General features: G+C 48.2%; 1 protein-coding gene and 1 pseudogene across 1 annotated transcript; one reads left to right on the forward strand and one right to left on the reverse strand.

Annotated features, from left to right (window-relative positions):
* Positions 1–513: 513 nt before the first annotated feature.
* On the reverse strand, positions 514–966 carry LOC112163715 (ribosomal protein S2, mitochondrial). Its single transcript, XM_024299994.1, has 2 exons — positions 671–966; positions 514–592 (listed from the first exon to the last, which is right to left on the reverse strand). Exons 1-2 carry the CDS (start codon positions 964–966, stop codon positions 514–516), a joined length of 375 nt encoding a protein of 124 aa, XP_024155762.1.
* Positions 967–1,189: 223 nt separating this feature from the next.
* Positions 1,190–25,869, forward strand: part of LOC112163716 — a 42,721-nt pseudogene continuing 18,041 nt past the window's right edge.

Consider the following 25,869-nt stretch of genomic DNA (forward strand, 5'->3'; position numbering starts at 1 on the left):
GAATCCGGCCAACTTTTGCCGGAATCCGGTCACCGGCTGCCGCCCACCGGAACTTGCTGAAAATCTCACCGGAAAGTTTTTTTTGCCCCCAATAGACAACTATCAGCCATGTATTGCCCCTCAGTAGACGTCTATTGCCCCCTAATAGACGTCTATTAGGGGCAATAGACGTTTAGATTACCGAAATGGTAATTAATCTTCCTAAAACTACACAAATAAAACTTTGATTAAAGAAAAAAACGAGCAGATTACATCAATTCAAAACATCTATTGCCCCCCAATAGACGTCTATTGGCCCCCAATAGACGTTTCGATTACTGAAATGAAAACTAATTTTTCTAAAATTACACAAATATAACTTTGATTAAAGAAAAAAAAGAGGAGATTACATTAATTCAAAACGTCTATTGCCTCCCAATAGACGTCTATTGCCCCCCAATAGACGTCTATTGCCCCCCAATAGACCTATAGGACAAGATTGATTGAATTAAGACATGACTAAATTAAAGGATCTCATCCTTTAATTGATTGAACCATAAGCACCTCATCCTTCTTTGCGCTCTTAGCCTCCTCTATAACCCCCACTCGCTCACTGCAACAAAAACACACACATCAATCTCACTCAATCAAAACATTAAACACCTGGTGCGCACCAAAAACACCAACACACCTAGTCTCAATTTCAGCAGAATCGACGCCACTTTTCTTCTGCTGAAGTATGAACGTCTTGGTGATCAAATTGCAGAACAGGTACACAATAGGCATGTCCGAGTCCACAAGCGAAACAATCGGAACCTGCAACCTATGCGCCTCGAGAATCACCGACGACTTCCTCTCGGAATCGAAAACCATGAGGCAGTCCGGCGGCTGAGTCGGTCCGAAGACGATCTTCTTCCGGTGAGACCTGAACTTCTTAGGGCTGTGACTATTGGTGAGGAAGCCGCCGATGCGCCAGAGAGTGTTCATGGAGGGAGACGGTTACCAAAATTGAATGTCGTAATTGGTCCACCTGTGGAAAACTCCGGCGACGGTGGCCTCATATCGAGTCTGCCGTTCGGGATTGCCGTCAGATCCGATCAACCCCTTCCCCAAACTAGCCGGCAAGCTCCGCATCCTCGATAGCGATGACGCCTCCGGTGACTGGTACCAATTCAAACCGGCACAAAAGATTTGACCGTGATACGCGACGATGGCTTTAGATCCAGGTGACGACGTCCTGATCTCTACCGTCGCGTGCCTATCTTTGGTCTTCTCCGGCAGTCCTCCGTTGCTCCCTGTCGTCCGCCTGTAGAAGAAGGCACCAGCAGTCAGGCGGGTTTAGGTTCACGTTTTTAATGTGCAGAGAGAGAGAGAGAGCGAGATAGAGTTGGTGTGCCATTTGTAGTTTTTTAATTTTTTGAGGGTAGAATCGTCTTTTGAATCTGTAGTTGGGTTAGTGGGAATAGAATTCTGTTGGTGGTGTAAATGGGCTAAAATTAACCCATTTTGGTGCTAGTGGTCATAGACCCTTCTTTGAATTCAAATTCTCGATCAAAATCTCCCAAAATCTTGGAAAACTGAAATTAAGGCTTTGATTCAAAGAAGGAGTCGATTGTTTGTAGAGAAAAGGAAAATTTAGGGGGACCTGAACAAGGTGTGGGAATCAGAGCGCTGAAAAGAAAGGATTGGCAAGAGTAAGCCAGCAAGATGATGGACAAAATTGCCAAACAGGTGCAGCCCATTATGCGACAACACAAATGGCATGTCAAACTTCTCTCTGAGATATGGTAATTGTTTTCTTGCTTTAGTTGGGTGCCCATGTTGCAGGTTTGTCTTATCAGATTTTGGAGTTGAATACCACATTTAAATGATTTACAATCAATCAACTATCTCCATTGCTTGTTTGTTTGTTTGTTTACATAGTAGCTTAATCTTGAGGTGTAGTTTCTTTAACCATTTCCCCAATGCCAATGTAGATAGAAAATTCCTCAATCCACACACCAGAATAGTCTCTAATCAATTCCTGACTCCGATTTTGCCATTTTGCTAATTCCTGGCCCCATCCACATGTAGGTTGAACCACCGCACATCAACCTTCCATGACAGGACCAGCCCCAGATTTCACCCTGAAATCTAAAGTGACCCTGCGGGGCCCACCTTAGAAGAAATTCTACCAAAAATTTGGCGGAACTTCCCCTAAAATGGGCTACCCAAACCTGTACAAAACATTTACACTTAATCAATTCATCCTTATGCTCCTGGAACCACCTTGCTCCCCAAATCAACATCAGTCTCCAATTCCCAAAACACACATCTCAACTCGAATAGCATAAATCCCATAGGTAATCAGAGCAATTCTAACAGAAAGGTATAAGAGGAAAACCTAATTCAAAGGCAGATGCGGAAGCCATGCTGTTGACTATGCCTCAACCCGTGTACGCCCGACCTCAACCAATTCGCCTGCAAACTGGGCATTTGAAACCGATGGGCCCAGGGGAAAGTACATAAAATACGTTAGCGTGAGTGGACAAAAATAAATAATTTTTAAACTAAATGGATTTTATATTTTCCCACATTTATTTCCTTAAAAACTCTCGATGCATGCAACGATTTAGAAAACAAATCACGAGAAGCTCTGCTCAAGAAAAACCGACTAGCCCCACTAGCTAGTCACAAACAACTGAGAGGAAAGATCGAAACTCCGATACTCAACAGGATAAGACCAGCCCCGCTGGTTACACGGAAATCAGACTAGGCCCCGCAAGTCGAGAAATGATAGGATATGGGGAAGAGATATCACCATATGGGAAACGGAGCCTCCCAGGCTCTACCTACCCTCGACTGCCACTCACACATAGATTGTGCGAGGAGGAGAACTAATAACCTCAACTTCCACTCACACATAGATTGTGCGAGGAGGAGACCAAATAACCTCGACTGCCACCCACGTGAGGAGGAGAATAAATCACCTCTACTGCCACTCACCAACACAAAATAGGTGAGGAGGAGAACAAGCTACCTCAACTGCCACTCACCAACACAAAGTCAGTGAGGAGGAGACCTAATAACATAACCCGCGTATGGTGAGGAAAAATCATCGAAAACCAGTAAATCCATGTAGCTTCCCCACATTTCTCACGAGATAGAAACCATGTATTCAACGACGTGACCCCGCACGCCAAGATTACTCTCAATCTCAAAATGGATAAGTGAGAAATAGGAATAAATCGACGGCGTGTCCCACACGTCCAGATATTCTCAAATCCGTAACCAAAACCGGAAATTAGTTTAGGTAAATCCCATTTCCAAAAATCTCTCAAAATCTCCAAGAAGCCAACCAAATCCAAAATCCTTAATTAGGCATTCCCGATGCCAAAATTGAAAGTCAATAAACAATTGAGAATATCCAACTCCATTGAAACTCATCTTAAAAATCTTCCAGGAGCTTAACTCGGTGATTAGGGATATGCTTAATTCCAGAAATTTACCTCGGAAATAAGGAATTCATCAAATAATATTATAAATCAAAACCAACCTTTGAAACTCATTATTGAAAGCAAATCCATGATATAATTCGAAATCAATTTCCGAAAATTAATTCATTTCTTCAAAAAGTAATATGAATAATCACTAGAGCATTATTTAAGAAAATAAATGCATGCATCGCTATTTAAAACAAAAGTCCACTCACAGTACTATTCCGACGATCACGCATTCGTGTTCCGTCATCGAGCAATAGCTCGGTACGTCATCCCGTACACAATTATATTCCGTGAATAATTCTTCAATAATTTAATACAATTCCTAAAATCAATTCCTCATAATTTCACCTCCCAATTCTCCTCGGATTTAGCCCAAATTATACCACTAATACCAATTCGTTAATTTAAAGGTTCCAAGGCAGAACCGTGAGATATCCAACGGTCGGATTCTCGTAATTCGGTACTCGAAACCCTAAACTTCAGAAATTTATAATTAATTCCAAGTTTCTCCAAAAATCACCAAACTTCACATACAAGCTCTACACAATTTATAGGATTTAATGGGCTAAAACCCAGAATTAAAACACTGTCCTACACGCCTCCACGCACCACCAACAGTGGCAGCGCGTGGGCCCCACACGCCAGCGGCAACCACCTCCGATGGCCACCAAAATTTGGCAGTACCATCTACTCAACAAACCCAACCTCTTTCTCAACTACAACATGTTCCAATTTTACCTGGAAGAGCTCCAATTTGGCTGGTGAAAAATTTCCAGAAATTCCAAGAACCCTAGAAATTGAAATTGTTAATTCGACCTCTACACTGCAAATTGAAATGAAAGACCTTAGAGGAAATGATCTATGTCAAAAACCGAACCTTCGACGCCAATTTGGTGGCCGGAGACTGCCGGAATTGGAAAATATCGGCGTTGACTCAAAACTGCTACAGTGACCGTCCTCTTCTTCTCGTTGCTGCACCTTCCACAGTTCATATCAAGCTACGAAACGAACCCAGAAATGAAGAGAAGGAAGAGAGCTTTCAAACGACATCTTATACGTCAAAATCCGTCGCCGGATGGAGGAGTTATGGCCGGAATAAGGTGAAGAGGTCGGAGAGGAAGAGAGAATCGGGGAGAGGGCTCGATAAGTTTCCGAAAATGGAAACTTACCACAGTAACTCGGCTATTTATAGAAAATTATCATGAACAGTAACTTTAGTATTTTGGCCATAACTTTCGCATATGAACTCCGATTTTTACGTACCACATATGCACGCGCTCGGTTTAACGTCCTCTACAACTTTCATAAAGAACATTTTCTCAAATTTTGACCCGAACAAAAAGTCATATTTTAGGGCCACTAAAAGTATCGAAACGACGGTAAAAGTGAAAGTAGTTGTCGTTTACCGTCTAAATGACTAGTAAACGGGTAAGTGAAGATACGGGATGTTACATTCTCCCCTCCTTATAAAATTTTCGCCCTCAAAATTTCATGCCGGTTAGAACAGAAAAGGCACACCATTTAATTCAAAAATACCACAATCTCGAAACTTATCACTCTTCCCTTAAATTAAGCTTTCTTTTTCACAACCTCAAATCAACAACTAACAGAAGCAATGTAGATCCCCACTACAAAAGCAATGAAGACATACTTATAATCCAAAATTATCAACGTTCAAAGTCGAATCACTTGTCTTGTTGAACCATGTAGCATCATAACTTTCTCATAAAAGTTGCTTAGTGAAGATCCAACCCATTCACCATCAATAGTATGACAACCACAAGATGGTCATTGCTAATCAACAATTCCAAAACAAATAACTTACAGCATTTCCTTCCTTGTTTGTTTGTGCATAAAATTCCTAATCGAAGGTCGTTCACGTAAAGGTCCCATTGTTGTCAAACATACGAAGGTCAACCTCGAAACGGACCCATACATTTTTAACCAAGTAGGTTATGGGGCCACTACACTTCCGTTGCGCTACTCTGATACATGACCAAAATCATTGGTCCAGCCTTGAAGAGACGTTCTAAGTCAACGAGGAAAACTCATTTGATAGTTACCTTACTGGCCACACATACATCACCTCACTCGAAAATTTTTATAAATACGAAAATGTGAAAAACTTTTCTAAATTAAATGTGTCTCAAGAGATTTACTAATTACCAATGTCTCCAATCAAACTGCTACTATTTCTCACAAGTTAGTACTCGCTTAACTACCATGCCATGTACCATGCCTTCAGAAATCTCGAGCAAGCAAAAACCATAACTACTAACTCTACTCCAGCTCGAGGACTCAAGTCCGAAAGAAGATGCATCACACTCAAGTTGTTCTTAGCCGAGGCTATAATTTTTTAATAGTCATATATCTGAAATCTGGTTGAATCCATATCGTTCTCGTTGATCTCTATTGCCTCAAATGATAATCTTAATTCATACCCAGGTAATTCTCACTACCGAGAGCACCACAATCTGAATTACTAGATGCTAGACTCGAATTTCGATCAATCTAAAATAAAATAGCTTTCTTAATTAGTTAGGAAAACTCTCTCTTATAACTACTTCACCAGCCCAAATAGCAACATCTCAAACTAGCTGACAAAACCTCATGACAATTTTATTACAGATACAACATTGTGGAAATTTTTCCTAACCCTATATGTACCAACTCCTTTACTGGACTACACTGTATCCAACAACACTTATAAATGTTCCAAATCTGATCCAAGAGTTAACCAACTATAAAAGAAATGAACAATTCTCAAACTGAAACCTTGCTAGACATTATAATTTGATCGATTTCATAGCAACCCCGCCGAACTCAACATACCAAAAGAAAAGTTTACCTCCATTCGTGACTGAAAAACCCCATGTGCAAAGCAACCGGTAAATGGTTCGATAGGTAAGAAAAAGTGCATCGTATTATGTGAGCGTAAAGCACCTCAAATACTGCCAAGAAGAAAATCGACTCGTGAATTAAGGAAAAAGATATCGAAGCGATAATGAAATCCACAAGCAGGAAAGAAATTCTTTAATAGTCCCCAAAGGACTCATCGAGAAACCATCATTGAATGCTGGCAGAATCCCAAAACTTGTTGACTAGCATCGCCCCGCAAGGAAAACTATCACTAAACCTTCTTCGTTACTCTAAGATTCAAAACTTTGATCATTACCACATCACGTAGGAATTCCACTTGCATTAGTACGGACACTCCGTGGGGTTATTACGACCCATTCTTGATCCCAAGTTCAATGATTTCACCCACACGGATATCCAATGATACCAAGTAGTACCTTCATACACAATAAAAGTGATCAAAACCGTCGAAGACGATTCGAATGTTTTTGATTTCTGAAACCTTTTGAATCCTCAATTCTCACTTTTGCTTTTAATTGATTGCAAATTCCTAAATTTTGCTGTAACGGTCATCCTTCCCTGGCAACATCACCCATCATAAGATGGATACCCGTCCAACATTATGTATCGCTCTCAGAGATACCAAGATCCGAAGGTGGTCCCATCACTCTTCCAATCAAATTCCAAGTTCAACCCGTAAGAGGTTTGACTCAAAAATATAACTAGAGCTCTGGTCAATCTATGACCCCAAGATTCAGAATTCAAATCAAACTTCGTATCACATAGTAATTCGTTTGAACCACTATGGATACCCAACAGTGTCACTACCGTTAATCCCCGAAGTTGTATTAAACCATTTCACTGTAATCAATAACCAATAACATTCAATCTCGGACAATATCCTTCACTTGGACAAAACTATGTCCACAAGTCATGGTCAGGTCAACAGACCCAGGTGTCCAATTAAGGAAATTTCCAATCCGGTTTTCTTTGTGAATTGCAAAGTATCATTCCAAAATGACTCTCACAACACCAACCACGTCTACATGACACATCCCCCGTAACTCGGTTCAAGGTTAGAACCAATATTACTATTAGTCTCACATCAAACCACAATTCTGATTCCAAGTATTCAGAGACAGCCCAAAGCTATAATGGCTCGTCTTAGATACTCAAACATGAAATCAAACTCCGTTCTCGCACCTTAAACCTTGCCCAACAAACTTACTAGCATCGAGGAAGAAATAACCACAACGTTTCCTCAAATCACCTCATAGCACAACTCGAAATTGTAGAGTAGTCTTACTTTACCATCAGTAGGGAAAATGTGCAAAACATGCAGACAATCCGCTACGCAACGAAAACCCTAGGAGGTCGGCGTGCAAGAGGCATAGCACCTAAAGGAACACCATCTAGACATGTACCTTACATACTTAATGAATACATCAGCACCGAAAGAGTAAACGATGGAGAACCGCTGTAGTCGGGCCATCACTCGGGAGGTACTGTGTAACATCAAGTGCGTAAGGTAACAGAATAGAAACAAGACTACAGAACCTGACAACCTAATGCTCTGATACCAACTGACAGGACCAGCCCTAGATTTCACCCTGAAATCTGAAGTGACCCTGCAGGGCCCACCTTAGAAGAAATTCTACCAAAAATTTAGCGGAACTTCCCCTAAAATGGGCTACCCAAACCTGTACAAAACATTTACACTTAATCAATTCATCCTTATGCTCCTGGAGCCACCCTGCTCGCCAAATCAACATCAGTCTCCAATTCCCAAAACACACATCTCAACTCGAATAGCATAAATCCCATAGGTAATCAGAGCAATTCTAACAGAAAGGTATAAGAGGAAAACCTAATTCAAAGGCAGATGCGGAAGCCATGCTGTTGCCTATGCCTCAACCCGTGTACGCCCGACCTCAACCAATTCGCCTGCAAACTGGGCATTTGAAACCGATGGGCCCAGGGGAAAGTACATAAAATACGTTAGCGTGAGTGGACAAAAATAAATAATTTTTAAACTAAATGGATTTTATATTTTCCCACATTTATTTCCTTAAAAACTCTCGATGCATGCAACGATTTAGAAAACAAATCACGAGAAGCTCTGCTCAAGAAAAACCGACTAGCCCCACTAGCTAGTCACAAACAACTGAGAGGAAAGATCGAAACTCCGATACTCAACAGGATAAGACCAGCCCCGCTGGTTACACGGAAATCAGACTAGGCCCCGTAAGTCGAGAAATGATAGGATATGGGGAAGAGATATCACCATATGGGAAACGGAGCCTCCCAGGCTCTACCTACCCTCGACTGCCACTCACACATAGATTGTGCGAGGAGGAGAACTAATAACCTCAACTTCCACTCACACATAGATTGTGCGAGGAGGAGACCAAATAACCTCGACTGCCACCCACGTGAGGAGGAGAATAAATCACCTCTACTGCCACTCACCAACACAAAATAGGTGAGGAGGAGAACAAGCTACCTCAACTGCCACTCACCAACACAAAGTCAGTGAGGAGGAGACCTAATAACATAACCCGCGTATGGTGAGGAAAAATCATCGAAAACCAGTAAATCCATGTAGCTTCCCCACATTTCTCACGAGATAGAAACCATGTATTCAACGACGTGACCCCGCACGCCAAGATTACTCTCAATCTCAAAATGGATAAGTGAGAAATAGGAATAAATCGACGGCGTGTCCCACACGTCCAGATATTCTCAAATCCGTAACCAAAACCGGAAATTAGTTTAGGTAAATCCCATTTCCAAAAATCTCTCAAAATCTCCAAGAAGCCAACCAAATCCAAAATCCTTAATTAGGCATTCCCGATGCCAAAATTGAAAGTCAATAAACAATTGAGAATATCCAACTCCATTGAAACTCATCTTAAAAATCTTCCAGGAGCTTAACTCGGTGATTAGGGATATGCTTAATTCCAGAAATTTACCTCGGAAATAAGGAATTCATCAAATAATATTATAAATCAAAACCAACCTTTGAAACTCATTATTGAAAGCAAATCCATGATATAATTCGAAATCAATTTCCGAAAATTAATTCATTTCCTCAAAAAGTAATATGAATAATCACTAGAGCATTATTTAAGAAAATAAATGCATGCATCGCTATTTAAAACAAAAGTCCACTCACAGTACTATTCCGACGATCACGCATTCGTGTTCCGTCATCGAGCAATAGCTCGGTACGTCGTCCTGTACACAATTATATTCCGTGAATAATTCTTCAATAATTTAATACAATTCCTAAAATCAATTCCTCATAATTTCACCTCCCAATTCTCCTCGGATTTAGCCCAAATTATACCACTAATACCAATTCGTTAATTTAAAGGTTCCAAGGCAGAACCGTGAGATATTCGACGGTCGGATTCTCGTAATTCGGTAATCGAAACCCTAAACTTCAGAAATTCATAATTAATTCCAAGTTTCTCCAAAAATCACCAAACTTCACATACAAGCTCTACACAATTTATAGGATTTAATGGGCTAAAAACCGGAATTAAAACACTGTCCTACACGCCTCCACGCGCCACCAACAGTGGCAGGGTGTGGGCTCTACACGCCACCGACAACCACATCCAATGGCCACCAAAATTTGGCAGTACCATCTACTCAACAAACCCAACCTCTTTCTCAAATACAACAAGTTCCAATTTTACCTGGAAGAGCTCCAATTTGGCCGGTGAAAAATTTCCAAAAATTCCAAGAACCCTAGAAATTGAAATTGTTAATTCGACCTATACACTGGAAATTGAAATGAAAGACCTTAGGGGAAATGATCTATGTGAAAAACCGAACCTTCGACGCCAATTTGGTGGCCGGAGACTCCGGAATTGAAAAATATCGGCGTTGACTCAAAACTGCTACAGTGACCGTCCTCTTCTTCTCGTTGCTGCACCTTCCACAGTTCATATCAAGCTACGAAACGAACCCAGAAATGAAGAGAAGGAAGAGAGCTTCCAACGACATCTTATATGTCAAAATCCGTCGCCGGATGGAGAAGTTATGGCCGGAAGAAGGTGAAGAGGTCGGAGAGGAAGAGAGAATCGGGGAGAGGGCTCGGTAAGTTTCCGAAAATGGAAACTTACCACAGTAACTCGGCTATTTATAGAAAATTACCATGAACAGTAATTTTAGTATTTTGGCCATAACTTTCGTATATGAACTCCGATTTTTACGTACCACATATGCACGCGCTCGGTTTAACGTCCTCTACAACTTTCATGAAGAACATTTTCTCAAATTTTGACCCGAACAAAAAGTCATATTTTAGGGCCACTAAAAGTATCGAAACGACGGTAAAAGTTAAAGTAGTTGTCGTTTACCGTCCAAATGACTAGTAAACGGGTAAGTGAAGATACAGGATGTTACATTCCAGAACTCTTAGCAACATGCCAAGCTGTTACATTATCAATGATCATTCTAACAGGCTAAAAGGGGAACTGAAAGCTATCATCAAAAACAGTATTATTTATCCATTTCCATGAGTACCAACATGTGAATACTAAGATGGAACTCCACTTTAAGCCTCCATAACAGCTCTCCATGCAGTGAGCATTGGAATTCATCCAACGAGCCCAATGAAGAGTAAGGGATGTAAGATTGGAGTTGGAGCAAATACTTGCTTCCAAATAAGCAAGGCTCTATGACAATCTCTTAGTAGTATATGCAATATAGGTTCTTGATGTTGCCTGCAAACAAAGCAAAAATCACCACAGAAGAGGCTGCATTTCACTCTCTCCATATTCATAAGAATCTCCCAATTAGCATGACCAACCCAGATCATCTGATCGCTCCCACTACCAGCCATACCAGTAGGGATTTTAGTAATTTCAGCAACAGTATCGTCATCAAACAAATCCTTCTAGATTGCTACAATTTTTTATTTTGGAGAGAATGATATGAAACTGTATATGAATGTGTCATCAATAATGTCTTCTGTTTTTGGTAATGTTCTTTCTTTTTAGCTCCTTAGGCTGGAAATTGGTTGTTCATATTGCAATCCAAGCAATCCTTCTCTTCTTGGACTTGGATTCGTGGTATTCTAAGCATGATTGAAATGATGGAATACAATCGACCATGTTAATTGCTCACGTTGGTCTTAATTTGATTCAACTTATTTTGGAGTTGTTTTTTTAATAACTTAATTTGTATGTAGTTATTTAGTTGTGTTTAATTTGATCAGCCATCAGAAACTTATGCTAGTAATGTCTTTTTTTTTAAGAGGAAATGTAAATTTCTACTGCTATTGTTGTCTGCTGTCTTCAGAAATATTATTTCTTTAAATTACTGCAATTTGTTTATTTGCCAGATAATGATATGGAACATCAACTTAACTTTGTATGAATTTTTCACTAATAGTTTATGTTAATGCTCAAGTCCGGCGGTAGCCGATTCCTTGCTTAACGCGGGTTCGGTGGGCGGACCGCTACTCCTAGGGTTAGGTGATTCCTGTTACTGCAACACGATAGACAGGGCGTCAGAGAGAGACCGCGTTGGGCGGTCTTCACTTCTCCGATGCCTAAGTCAGTCACTGTATATGCGCAGCATAACAATAAATGAGTAGTAATTGCGTAATTAATGAGGAGAGAGGAGAGAACCTTTTATAGGCGAGGAAGGGGTTGATCTTCTTCTTGTTTCCGATGTGGGACTGATGTGCTTCGATTCCCAGCGTCAGGGGCTTCTGATGCTATCTTGACCCGGCGCGTGGCGGCGCGTCAGTGGTGATCTGGGGGAGGTCCGGGGCTGGAGCGGTAGCCCGCCTGGCCGTGACTTCGCAGGTCATCCCCTTGGTGAGATTCGGTACCTCCGACGGTACAATGAGCGTGGCTCATTATAGCTAATTATGCTCGTTCTAGCACATGTAGGTACAAGTCCCCCAAGTCCCCAATCAAGGAGGGCAATCTTGGTTGAGGAGTTGATCGGCGGTGTGAAGCGTTACTTCCGCTAGACTTGCAACAGCATAATTAGCATCAGTGAGTTGTCAACCATGGATTTACTGAGCAAACTCTTTATACCCTTTCAGGTGGGCCCCTGCCAGGCCCGCCAGGGAGTCCCCCACTCCCTAGCCAAGACGGACCTCCGGATGGTCGGCAAATTGTTTGATGAGGGGAAGCTGCGCGGAGCAGAAGGTGTTGGGTAGGGAGCCCAATCTTAGTACCCGAGTGGCGGGGGTCAACGTACCTGATCAGGGTCGTCGTAGACTATTGACAAGTCCCCGTGTCCCGTAGGGACGGTCTGACCGCAACGCCGCGTGGCGGTCGTTGGCAGAAATGAGGGGTTGCCTCGGGAAGGGTGGTCGTTGGGGAAGGGTGGTTGTGATTGACAATTGGGGTTGTTAGGGCTTTTCTAGATGGTCGAATCTTGGTTTTAGTCGGTTTGTTCTTGTTTTGGCATTTTCTGGGTTGAGTGTTGTTGATGTTCTTGGGCACTAACTGTTATAGGGATAGGTTAGATCTTGTGTGAGCTAACTGATTTGGGTTTTAGGGTTTTTGGGATGGCCGACGTCATAGAGATCTCGATCAGTGAGGATTCCGAATCTGAAGTGTCGTTCAGCGCGGCGGATAGAAATTTTATTGACTCGTTGCGTCCGTCTGCCCGTACAGGAACCTCACTGCCAGAACCGCTAGAAGTCGAGCCGCTACAGACCATTCCGTGGGACGTAGATATGGGTCGTGTGTCGCGTCCGGAGAGTTCTAGGGCGGGGGAGCCTGCCGCTGCGCATACTTTGCATGAAGAGCGGCTAGAAAGTAATAGTGCCGCCAGCGGTTCCGCTGGCGGGGGAGGTGACACGGGGGAGGATACCGAGTCTGCGTGGGTGTTCGAGGACGGCACTCCCGTTGACGAGGCGGGAGGTAGGATGACAGCGGTTGCCGTCAACCGACTGAAGCGGGTGTTCCGGTTGCCCGGGGTAGTGAAGCTACGTCCACCGTCGGTAGAGGAGAAAGCTTCGATTGAGCCGGTGGGCCATGCCGCGGTGCACGAGGCTATATTCCAGGAGGGGTTGACCCTCCCGCTGGTGCCCAACCTTCAGATTCTGCTGTGCGAGTTCGGCATCGCCTTTGGGCAAGTGTGCCCCAACATGTGGCGATTGCTGCTGTCGCTGAACTCGTTGTGGCAGTTGTCTGGTTGCGAAGGACCGACCGTGGCGGAGGTGTTGCATTTCTATGAACTAGTGTACGTGAAGCGCCAGGGTTGTAGAGGGCAAGTAAACCTCAGCCGTCGGCAAGGAGCACCAAAGCTGATCGAAAACCTGCGGGACTCAATGTCGTACTGGCGAGGCTCGTTTTGCGTTGCCACAGCGGGATGGGAGTACCAGGCGGGGGCTAACGAGGGGGAGCCGTCATTTAGAATTAAGTCAGAACTTCAGCCCATCCGAGGTTGTTTGTTGTTTCCGCTGAACACGACTAGCGTGGTTTCTGTATTTTTTTTTTTTTTTTTTTTTGTACTCTACTGATGATGACCTGTTTGTGCAGTGGGGTTTCCGGTACAACTTAACTCGTGAGGAAGAGTGCCGGGTAGCACGCATCAGAGGTTGCTGGCGGAACCGCAACTTGCTGGACTTCCGTCTACTTAGCGGGTGGGAGTTACTGGTAGATCAACAATTGACGCGCACCGTTGGTAAGTAATCTTAGCTGTACCGTACCTTTGGTGAGGTTGTCCCATGCTAACTGGCCTGCCACTAACTTTTGCAGAGACTCCGCCGGGAAATAAGGCTAGCCGCGACGCCTTTTCAAAAGCCATGGACCGCGCTGAAATCGACAACTTCCTTGAAGCCATGTATGCTTCCGGGATGGCGGCACAAAAGACGGTGGTGGATCCAGAGACACTGGCGCTGAGCCAGTCAGAGGTTGCCGTGGTGCTGCCAATGCCACACCACTCCCATCTTGGTGGTGATGGGCTGCCCGCCGTCCGGGCGGGGACCGGCGGGGCGAGTGAAGCGGCGCTGAGGAAAGAGAGGGCGCCGGCCCTTCGGCGCGGCGTGGCGAAGAAAGCGGTGCGCCCCACCGAGGGTGTCACCATAGCGGGGTTGGCGCCGCTGGCGAGGGGTTCGAGGCCAACTGTTGCTGGGAGCACGCGGATGCTCCAACGAAAACGCCGCCAGCCGGACTCCGGTAGGGAAGAGGAGGAAGTGGAGGTAACGGGGGCCCGAGAGCAGCCCAAGAAGTCGAGGCAGGCTTCGCCCGGGGCTGTTGCGGAACTGGCGAAAGAGGTGGGTGCGAGCGGCCTGGACTCATTCGCTGCCTACGCCGACTTCCTAGATCACCTCTGCGAGCGGCTGGGGTTCGGCGGTGTGGAGGGAATTGTTCGGTCGACCGCCGTCAGCGAGTCGTCCTTCAGCACAGCCTTTGGGCATTTTACCGTTGGGCTTCACGAGATGTTCCAGGCGGTGTCCAAGCAGCCCCGGGTTGAGCGGGAGCTGAAGGAGGAAGTGGCGGGCCTCCAGAGGGACTTAGGGAAGACCCAGGAGAAGTTGGCTGACGTCGAGCAACGTCTGACAAAGGTCGACTGCGATGCGGCGGATGCCAGGGGCAATCTGAACGTTGCCATTGAGCGGCACCTGGACCAGAATGAGCTGTACGCCAAGCTGGAGCAGGATATGTCTCTGGTGCGGGACCGGGTGACATCGAAGGAGAAGAAAATTGAGATCCTTCAGCGGGAGTCCACCGCTAAACAAGCTGAAATCAAGCGGCTAGAGGGTGAGGTCGCTCGCCTGGAGGCTGAGGGAAGCCGTGCTGTGGCTGCCGCTGTAGAATCGTATAAGTAGTCGGCGGAGCACAAGAAGGTGCTGAACGACGCAGCCAAGGCTGGTGCCCTGGCCAATGTGGAGATGTTGCGGCAGAAGGGCGCCATTGACTGGGCGAAAGCGGCAATGCCAGTCGTGCAGCCAAGTAAGGAAGCGCCGCCGACAACAAGTACCGCTCCCACTGTCGCACCTGGTCCCGGAGTCCTCTCGGGTAGCGGGGAGAGTGGCGAGCCTCCAGAAGGTGACTCCCAGCGGACGCCTACGCAGTCGGAGGCGTCCCGTGTTGGGTTCTTGGTGGCCCACACCCGGGCGGATGGCACGATAGAGACTCCCAGTCCCACAGCCCGAGGGTCCAACCAGACGAGCCGCTCCCATCCTCCGCAGGCCGCCGGTGGAACTGCTGAAGGTAGCGGGGTCGATCCAACCAACCCTGCTGATCCCGCCAACCCCGTCAACCCCTAAATAGTAGGAAAGTTTTTTTTGTATAGCCGCTGAGGCATAATGATGTAATTCTGTTTTGAGATGAATGAAATTTGTTGGCACCCAAATTCCAAATGTTTCTTTTTGTGTGATAATGTGTGTGCCGCTAGAGGTCTTGATACTTGCTTTTGGTCATGAATGAAACATTAAAGGAATTAAAATTGGTCCAAGTGCACAATGTAGCCGACGTAGTCCGCTGACTGGCGTTGCCAGTTGCCCTCAGTGCTAGACTTGGTAACAATGGTTTGAATAATTCCTCGTTTCATTGATAGCTGTCTGAACAGCGTTTACAAAAGCGGGGTCGTACCCGTTGGGTAGCTTCCCTTAGCTAAATATTGAACAAAAATTTAGCTAAGTCAAGATGCTCTTGGGTAGCGGTATGACTATTTGTAGTAATACCGAAGGTGTTAATGTCTAAAAGTCTAGCGGTAGCAGGACTTTAGCTAACGTTGATCCGATGGGCGGATCGATACTTGTGTTGTTGTGGTTCCCGTTACCTGTCAAGTGAAATACAAAGGGGCGTCAGAGGGAGACCGCGCTGGGCGGTCTTCAGCTCTCCGATGCCTAAGTTAGTCGATGTATTTATGTTGACAAAGTAACCGTAAGCAAGTATTAAATGCGTAATAAATGAGGAGAGAGGAGAGGACCTTTTATAGGTGAGGAAGAGGATGATCTTCTCCTTGTTTTCGATGTGGGACTGATGTGCTTCAGTTCCCAGTTTCAGTAGCTTCTGATGCTAACTTGACACGGCGCGTGGCGGCGCGTCTGCGGTGCTTTGGGGTTGCTCCGGGGCTCAGGCGGTAACCTGGCTAGCTGTCTTTACGCCAGTCACTTATATGGTGGGCGTTGGTACCCCTGGCGGTACAATGAGCGTGGCTCATTATAGCTAATTATGCTTGCAAATGCACATGTACGTACAAGTCCCCCAAATCCCCAGTCAAGGAGGGCAATCTTGGTTGGGGAGTTGATCGACGGTTTGAATCGTTTCTCCCGCTAGACTTTGCAGAAGCATAATTAGCGTCAGTGCGTCGTCAACCATGGATTTACTGAGCAAACGCTTTGTGCCCTTTCGGGTGGGCCCCTGCTAGGCCCCCAGGGAGTCCCCCACTCCCCGGCTAAGATGGACCTCCGGACGGTCGCTATTATTGTTTGTTGAGGGGGAGCTGCATGGAGCAGCGCTGCACGGAGCAGAGGGTGTTGGGTTGCGAGCCCAATCTTAGCACCCAAGTGACGGGGGTCAACGTACCTGATCAGGGCTGTCGTAGACTGTTGACTAGTCCCCGTGTCCCGTAGGGACATTCTGACTGTAACTCCGCGTGGCGGCGTTGTCAGAGAGGCGTGGCCTCGGGATCCGCCGCTGGCGGAAGTCCCCCTGCTAGATGTAGCAGGAAGCAGCGTCAAGTAGACGTGCTTGGTGGTATTTTATTGAGCGGTATTGCGCTGAATAAAGTACGCAGCTTGTCAGATGAGAAAGGGGGTCCGCTAGCGGTGTGCTGTGTAGCGGAGGACGCCCCGTTTACCGAATGACGAAGGAAGTTCCGGTGGAGACTTCGATGGTGATAAGAAAAGTTCCGCTGGCGGGGTGTCGCTCAGTGGACTGTCACCTGAGACGACAAGTGAGAAAATCCTCTGGCGGGGTTTCGCTCAGCGGAGACTCCGTCACTTGGAGAATGGCAAGTGAAGGTCCGCTGGCGGGGTTTCGCTCAGCGGAGACTCCGTCACTTGGAGAATGGCAAGTGAAGGTCCGCTGGCGGGGTTTCGCTCAGCGGAGACTCCGTCACTTGGGTTTTCTTCTCAAGTGGTGACTTCCCTTGGAAGCTGAAGAAGACGACGGTTGACACGTGGCCAACTCCTAGAGGGTTAGCGTGTGGAGGTTTGTCTGCTAAGCCTAGCCGTCTTCTCGTCATTAATGTGAGTAATGATGGATTCCGTAACCGAGGCGACGCCTCGGCTAATCCAGGGAGTTAGTGAAGACGTGGGACACGTGTACGGTTGCTACGTGATGTCGTTTTGTAGCGGACAGCTCAGGATTACTTGATGTTGACATAAAAAGGGGGGAACTGAGCGAGTTTCGACACTTCTGGAAAATCTTCAAATCTGAGTTGCCTCCTTCGAGCCTTGTTCGTCTGCGAATTGCGAAGGAGATCCCCGGGTTTGCGTGGAGTAGTCGGACTGGAGAGGACGAAATCTGTCAGTGAGGACGAGCTGCACTCCAAAGTCTTCGACGTGAGGTTGGTATTTCGGATCCTTTTCCTGTTTCATTGAATCTGCAATGGTGGTTTCTGGGTTTTGGTATTTCTGTTAATGGTATGATATTGCTTCTGTGTTATTCTCGGAGGGTGTAGGGAGAGATTTGAGGGAGGTTACGGTGTTTGACAGAAAGTTGGGGTTTTGGGCTTTGCTAGACGGTCCAATCTGGGTTGAGTGTGTGGTTGTTTTTGTTTTGGTATTTTTGTGGGTAATTGTTCTTGACATCTTTGGCTATATCTGATGTGAGAGTAGGTTAGATCTGTATTTGTGCTGACTGATGTGGGTTTTAGGGTTTGGGATGGCCAACGTCATAGAGATTTCGAGCAGTGAGGATTCCGGGTCTGACGTGTCGTTCAGCGTGGCGGATATGACTTTTATTGACTCGTTGCGTCCGTCTGCCCATGCAGGAACCTCACTGCCAGAACCGCTTGAAGTTGAGCCACTTCAGACCATCCCCTGGGAAGTAGCTATGGATCGTGGTTCGCGTCCAGAGAGCTCTAGGGCGGGTGAGGTTGCTGGGCGCGACGAGCGTTTGGCGAGCAATAGTGCTGCTAGCGGCTCCGCTGGCGAAGGGGAAGTGCCGGGCCAAAATGTCGAGTCGGCGTGGTACCTCTCAGACGGCACCGCCGTCGACGAGGCAGGTGGGCGGATGGATGCCGCCGCTGTTAATCGGATGAAGCGGACGTTCCGGTTGCCGGGCTCGGTGAAGCTGCGCCCGCCGACAGCGGATGAGAAGGCCTCGATGCTCTCAGCGGGATGTGCTGCCGTGCACGAGGCTATATTCCGCCAAGGAGTGACATTCCCGCTGGTGCCCAATCTCCAAATTCTTGTGTGCGAGTTTGGCCTTGCCTTTGGTCAGATCTGTCCCAACATGTGGCGGTTGATGTTGGCGATGAACTCCTTGTGGCGCTTGTCGGGGTGCGAGGGGCCTACCGTGGCGGAAGTGCTTCATTTCTACGAGCTAGTGTATGTGAAGCGCTGAGGTTGCAGAGGGTGTGTGAACCTGAGCCGCCGCCAGGGAGCGCCCAAGTTGATTGAGAATCTAAGGGACTCAATGTCCTACTGGCGGGGGACCTTCTGCGTCGCCACAGATGGCTGGGAATACCACACCAGGTCGAATGTGGAGGGGCCGACGTTTAAGACTAAGTCGGAATTCCAGCCCATCCGAGGTTGGCAACTGGTTTCCGCTAAAAATAACTGGCGGGTTCAAACTTTTGCAAACCTGCGCTTTTTGTTAATGACTATTGTGTTTGTGCAGCGGGACTGAGGTACATTTTGACGCGCGAAGAGGAGTGTCGCGTGGCGAGGATCCGTGGCTGCTGGCGGAACCGCAATTTGCTTGACTTCCGTCTTCTGACCGGTTGGGAATTGCTGGTCGACCTGCGGCTAACTCGTTCTATTGGTGAGAACATTTCCGCCACACCTCTCTTTTTTTTGTAAGTGATCCGGACTGACGGGTGTTTGTGTTTTTCTTTGCAGAAACCCCGCCCGGTAACAAATCTAGTCGCGACGCTTTCGAAAAAGCAATGGATCGTGCCGAGATAGAAAATTTTCTGGAGGCTATGTATGCCGAGGGGCTGGCGGCCCAGCAGACGGTGGTGAACCCGGAGACGCTGGTGCTGAGCCAGTCCGAGGTTGCGGTGGAGCTGCCGATGCCGCACCACTCCCATCTGGGTGAGGATGGTCTGCCGGTAGTACAGGCAGATACTCAAGCGGGCGGTGGGGATAGGGGGATTGTTGCTACCGGGCCGCGGGAGCGGATGCCTACCACCCGGCGCGGTCCTCAAAAGAAGACGGTGCAGCCGACGGAGACTGCCACCGAGTCCAGGGGTGAGCCGCCGGTGCGGGTGACGAGGACCGCTGCTGGGACACAAAGGGCGCTGGAGAAAAAACGCCGGCAGCCTGACTCCCCCGTCGAGGAAGAGGAAGAAGGGGTGGTGATCGGAGTCCGCCAACAAAAGAAGGCCCGGCAAGCTGCGTCGAAGGTTGCAGTGGCGGAGGGAGAGGCGGCAGCCGCCAGTGATCTGGACTCCTTCGCCGAGTATGCGCCATTCATGACAGAAGGGGAGCGGGCGTTCCTTTTCCATTTGTGCGAGCGGCTGGGGTTCGGGGGTCTGGCGGGCCTATCGCGCCCGACGGCAATTGACCAATCGCCCTTCAGCTCGGCGTTTGGTCAAATATCTGCGGGATTACATGGTATGTTCGAGGCGGCGTCTAAGCAGCCCCGGATTGAGGAAGAGCTCAGGGGAGAAATCGGAGGTCTCCAGAGGGAGTTGGCGGAGGCCAAGGAGAGACTGGCGGAGGTCGAGCGGGGACTGGTCAAGGCGGAGTGTGATTATGCGGACGCTCGTGGCAAGCTTAATGCGGCTATCCGGCGGGATCTAGAGAGGAATGAGCGCGTCTCCAAGTTGGAGCAGGAGATCGCGCTGCTGCAGGAGCGGATAGCCGCTAAAGATAAGAAGCTCATTATTGTGCAGCGGGAGTCTGCCGCCAGACTGGATGAGGTGCAGCGGCTGGACGGGGAGGTTAACCGCCTGAAAAATGAACAGCGTTCCTCTGCGGCCGCCGCCGTTGAAGCGTTCAAGCTGTCGGCGGAGTATAAAAGACATTGACCGAAGCGGCGAAGTCTGGGGCCCGGGCCAATATAGACATGTTGACGCGGAAGGGCGCCATTAACTTTGCAAAGGCGTCACAGCCCGACGTGCCGGTGGTCGAGAGTGTCCCGCCGGAGACAGAAGTCGTGCCTGACCCTGCGGCGGGTACTCATTCGGGCAGCGGGGAAAGTGGCTCCCATCCGCCGGAAAGGTCCCGGCAGACTCCCCAGCAGACCCCGTCGGAGGTGTCACGTGCCGGATTTCTGGAGGCACACACCCGGGCGGATGGTACTATAGAGACTCCCAGTCCGACAGCTCGAGGGTCCGATCAGGCGAGCCGATCGGTCGTGCCGCCGCCTGTTGAAGCCGTAGAAGCTGAAGACAACCGCTGAAGCTAGCTGAGACTTCCATAGTTTTTTTTTTTTTTTTTTTTTTTTGACACTTTGTAATAATGAACTACTTTGGGTGGGGAGTCCCAGCCCTGAAATGAAATTTCAGAGTTTGTCATGATGTGCTTGTACCGCTAGAGTTTTGACGTAGAGATTTTTCTTTTGCCAAGCAATGAAACATTAAAGGAATTAAAATTGGTCCAAGTGCACCACGTAGCGGACGTGGTCCGCTGACGATTCCTGGCGTTGCCAGTTGCCCTCAGTGCTAGACTTGGTAACAATGGTTTGAATAATTCCTCGTTTCATTGATAGCTGACTGATCAGCGTTTACAAAAGAGGGGTAGTACCCGTTGGGTAGCTTCCCTTAGCTAAATATTGAACAAAAATTTAGCTAAGTCAAGATGCTCTTGGGTAGCGGCATGACTATTTGTAATAATACCGAAGGTGTTCGGTATTCCAAGGGTGGGTCGTTGTGACGCCATCCTTGTCCATTAAGTAGAAGGTGCCTGGGCTAACGACTTCCACAATTTTGTATGGACCTTCCCAAGTTGGGCGAAGCTTTGTTGGCGGTGGAATGACTTCCTTCATTACCCAGTCCCCCAGTTGGAGGTTCCGGGCCTTGACTCTGGCGTTGTAGAAACGCGATACCCGCTGCTTGTTTTGCAGGTTGCATAGGTGGGCCTTGTGTCGCTTTTCCTCCAGGAGGTCCTTGTCCAGGTTGATGCCGTCAGTGTTGGTCTCTGGGCGGTAGCCCTCGACTCTGGCGGTAGGTTGAGAGACCTCAATAGGCAGGACAGCCTCCGTTCCGAACATCATGCAAAAAGGAGTTTCACCAGTTGCGGAAGTTGGGGTTGTTCTGATGGCCCAAAGAACTTCCGGGAGTTTCTCCGCCCACAGACCCTTTGCTTTGTCGAGTTTTTTCTTCAGCAGCTTTTTGATTATCTTGTTTGCTGCTTCGACCTGACCGTTGGTCTGGGGGTGGGCGACAGATGCAAAACTCATCTTAGTACCCAAGTTGGCGGTGAAAGAGATGAGCTCCTTGTTGTTGAATTGTGTGCCATTGTCGGTGATTATCGTGTGTGGGACACCGTAACGGCAGTAGATGTTCTTCCAGAGGAAGTGAATTACCTTGGCGGTAGTTATTGCTGTTAGTGGTTCCGCCTCTATCCACTTGCTGTCGTAGTCGATAGCCACTATGATGTACTTGAACTGGCCCTTGGCGGTTTGAAATTTTCCCATCAGATCCAGGCCCCAAGTTGAGTGGATCCATGGAGCGACGATGACTGATAGTGGCTCCGCCGGTGCATGCGGGATGTCAGCAAATTGTTGGCACTTGTGGCATGATCTTGATACCTGGCGGGCATCGTCGCCGAGAGTAGGCCAAAAATAGCCTTGTCGCATTGTGCGATTGGCTAAGGATCTGGCGCCTGAGTGGTTTCCGCATTCTCCGCTATGAATTGCTGCCAGAACGACCTTTCCCTCCTCTGGGGTTAGGCAGCGGAGGTTGGGATGGGTGAATCCCTGGCGATACAGCTTGCCGTTCTGGATGTTGTAGCGGGTTGCCCTCCGCTGGAGTTGTCGCGCCTTAACTTTGTCTTCCGGCAATGTGCCGTTGCGCTTGTACTCAATGACTTCGTCCATCCAGCTGGTATTGACCTCAATGTTGAAGATCTCCGCCAGGGTTTTTGTGATACTTGGCTTGTCAAGACACTCCACTCTTGTGTCCGCTGGACTCTGATGTGGCTGGGCGGTTGCCAGTCTTGCCAGTGAATCGGCCTTGGTGTTCTTTTCCCTGGGGATTTGTGTGATATGAAATTTGAATTTCTTGAGGAGTGTCTTGACGTACCCCAAGTATGCCGCTAACTGTTGGTCCTTGGCCTGGAAGCTGTCATTGACCTGGTTAACGACCAACTGGGAATCACTGAAGATGTTGACACTGTCAGCCCCTGAATCGATGGCAAGGAGTAAGCCGGCAACGAGTGCTTCGTACTCCGCCATATTGTTGGAGGCTTTGAAGTTGAATTTTAGCGCGTATTCCACATTCAGTCCCCAGGTCCTGTGAGGATGACTCCGGCGCCGCTGGCCTTGGCGCTGGCGGAGCCGTCCACATGCAGGTTCCAATCTGATTGTAGGGGAGCTGGCTCCTTAGCGGTGACTATTTCCGTCCCGGGCTCATTCTCCGTGCTGGGATTGGGCTGACGCTCAGTGAGCTCGGCGATGAAGTCCGCTACCGCCTGGCCCTTCATGGCGGTTCTTGGCTTGTAATCTATGTCAAATTCACTGAGCTCGATGGCCCACTTGCTGAGGCGCCCTGAATGTTCAGGGTTCTGCATCACCTGTTTTAGTGGTTGGTTAGTTAGCACATTGATTGTGTGTGCTTGAAAATATTGGCGGAGGCGCCTGGCGGCAACAATGAGTGCGAGAGCTAGCTGCTCCAAGGGTGGATATCTTGTTTCTGCCCCGTTCATGCCTCTGCCGGCGTAGAAAACTGGGAGCTCGTCCTGTCCCTCCCGCCGGACAATGGCGCAACTCACCGCTGATACCGATACCGCTAGGTATATGAACAGTGTCTCTCCTTGCACAGGGATAGAGAGTAGTGGGACTGCCGCTAGGTAATCCTTCAAGCCCTGAAACGCCGTCTGACACTCTGGGTTCCAGTTGATGACTTTCTTGTGAGTCGTTTTGAGGAGCTTGAAAAATGGGGCACACCTGTCAGTGAGCCTGGAGATGAATCGAGAAAGGGCGGTTAACTTGCCTTGGAGGCACTGGACGTGTACCTTATACTCAGGGTCCGCCAAGTCGAGTATGGCCTGTACCTTGTCCGGGTTAGCCTCGATTCCTCGTTCACTGACGATATAACCCAGAAATTTGCTGGCGGTGACGCCAAAGAAGCATTTTTCTGGGTTGAGGCGCATGCCATAGGCCAGGAGGATGGTAACTATGATCTTGAGGTTTGCCACGTGTTCCCTGGCCTTTATACTCTTGACCAACATGTCGTCCACGTAGACCTCGATTATCTTGCCCAAATGTTCAGCGAACATAGCATTCATCAACCGCTGATAAGTTGCACCGGCGTTCTTCAGACCGAAAGGCATAACATTGTAGCAGTACAGGCCTTTGTCGGTGGTGAAGGTGGTACACTCCTGATCGCTGGGATGCATCTGAATCTGATTGTAGCCGGAGAAAGCGTCCATCATGCTGAGGAGTTCATGCCCGGCGGTTGCGTCAACCAGCTGATCAATGCGTGGCAGAGGGAAACTGTCCTTTGGGCACGCCTTGTTGAGATTTTTGAAGTCGACACACATCCGCCATTTGCCGCTAGGTTTCTTGACCATGACCAGGTTGGAGATCCACTGGGGATAAACTACCTGGCGGATGAATCCAATGCCCTGGAGCTTGGCGACCTCCTCTCCTATGGCGCGGTACTTCTCCTCGTCAAAGGCCTTCGCTTCTGCTTGATGGGATAGAAGGATGGCTTGATGGTTAGCTTGTGTGTGATGATTTCAGGAGAGATACCTGGCATGTCTGCATATGACCATGCGAAGACGGCGGCGTTGTCCCGTAGGAATTGAGTGAGTTCTGCCGCCACCTCTGGGTCTAGCTGAGCTCCTATGCGGACTGTCCGCTCTGGGTGCTCGTCAGAGATGCTGATAACCTTCAACGATGTTTCCGGATTGACCGGTTCCTTCTTCACATATTTCTTCTCCTCATCCCTAGGATCTTCGAAGATATCTGGTGGCGGTGCCTGATTTCCTACCGTTAGGATTTCGTGGCGGCGGGTTGACCGCGCAATGGTGGTTGAATAGCACTCTCGTGCCAATTGCTGACTTCCCCTGACACAGCCCGTGCCGTTGGGTGTGGGGAACTTCATGAGAAGCATGTATCCGGCGATGATGCATTTGAACTTGTTGAGTGCCGGCCGTCCTATGATGGCGTTGTACGAACTGAAACAATCCACAATTATAAATTTAGTATGTACCTCCGCCATACAGGGACTGGAGCCGATGGTTAACCGCATGTAATCAGAACCCAGCGGTTGAGTGATATCGCCGGAGAAGCTAAGCAATTGCTCATGGTCTTGTAGTAGTTTCTTGTTCCGCTTAAGGTTGTTGTAACAACCGCTGAATATGACATTGACAGCGGATCCGCCATCCACCAGGATTCTTCCTACTGACCATCTGTCGAGAATGGCATCGATCAGAAATGGGTCGTCATGGGGTAGATGTACTCCGCGCTCCTCCTCCTCTGAGAAGGTGATGGGCTCCCAACCAGACTTTGGGAGTTTGGCGGATCTCTCGTAGCGGATGTTACAGACTTCCTTTGGGTGATTGGCGCGTGCGTAACGCTTTCTTGCCCTGTGAGACATGTTGGTGATTGGAGCCCCGCCATCGATGGTGTTGATGCGGCCCAGTGGCTCAATGTTGGCAATCACAGGTGGCGGTTGGCGCACTTTGAACTGATCCATCTTGCCGTCACGGTACAGGGTCTCAATGGCCGTTTTGAGAGCGTTGCAACTGTTGGTATTGTGACCGCTGTCCTCGTGGTACTTGCACCACATGCCGGTGTTTCTTGGCTTGCCCTTTTTGGGGAATTTCGGTGAGGGTGGCGGCGGTATCTGATCCTTACACTGATTGTAAATTTCCTCGTACGAGGCTGTGAGGACGGTGAATACTGCATACCGCTGAGAGGATTCCGTCTGCTTGTTGCGATTGTCCCCATGGGATGGGCGGTTGCCCTTGTAGTGGTTGTCTTTCTGCCTCTTGCTTTGATAACTGCCCTGCTGCCATTCCCTCTTCTTGTCAGCTGGCGGTGCAGTGGGGGCTTTGCTGGCGGTCTCCTGATGGCTGGAGGAGGGTTGAGATGACTTTGTTGGTGTTGCTGGTGGCGGTGGGGTTTCTCCATATGTGATAAATTCCGCCTGGGCATGAATGACCGCCTCACTCATAAGGTGATCATACGCCGCATTGGGATGATTGTAGTTGAGGTGATAGAGGAATGGTCCCTTGAGGAGTCCCTGCCTGAAAGCCGCCGAAGCCATCGTTTTG

This window comes from Rosa chinensis, chromosome 5 (genome assembly GCF_002994745.2).
Source record: "Rosa chinensis cultivar Old Blush chromosome 5, RchiOBHm-V2, whole genome shotgun sequence".
Classification (NCBI taxonomy): Eukaryota; Viridiplantae; Streptophyta; class Magnoliopsida; order Rosales; family Rosaceae; genus Rosa; species Rosa chinensis.

Excerpts from the sequence above, each read along its gene's own strand:
- LOC112163715 (XM_024299994.1), bottom strand. The coding sequence starts at position 966 with ATGAACACTCTCTGGCGCATCGGCGGCTTCCTCACCAATAGTCACAGC. Across the intron at positions 593-670 it reads TCTGCTGAAATTGAGACTAG|TGAGCGAGTGGGGGTTATAG; the intron begins GTGTGTTGGTGT and ends TTTTTGTTGCAG.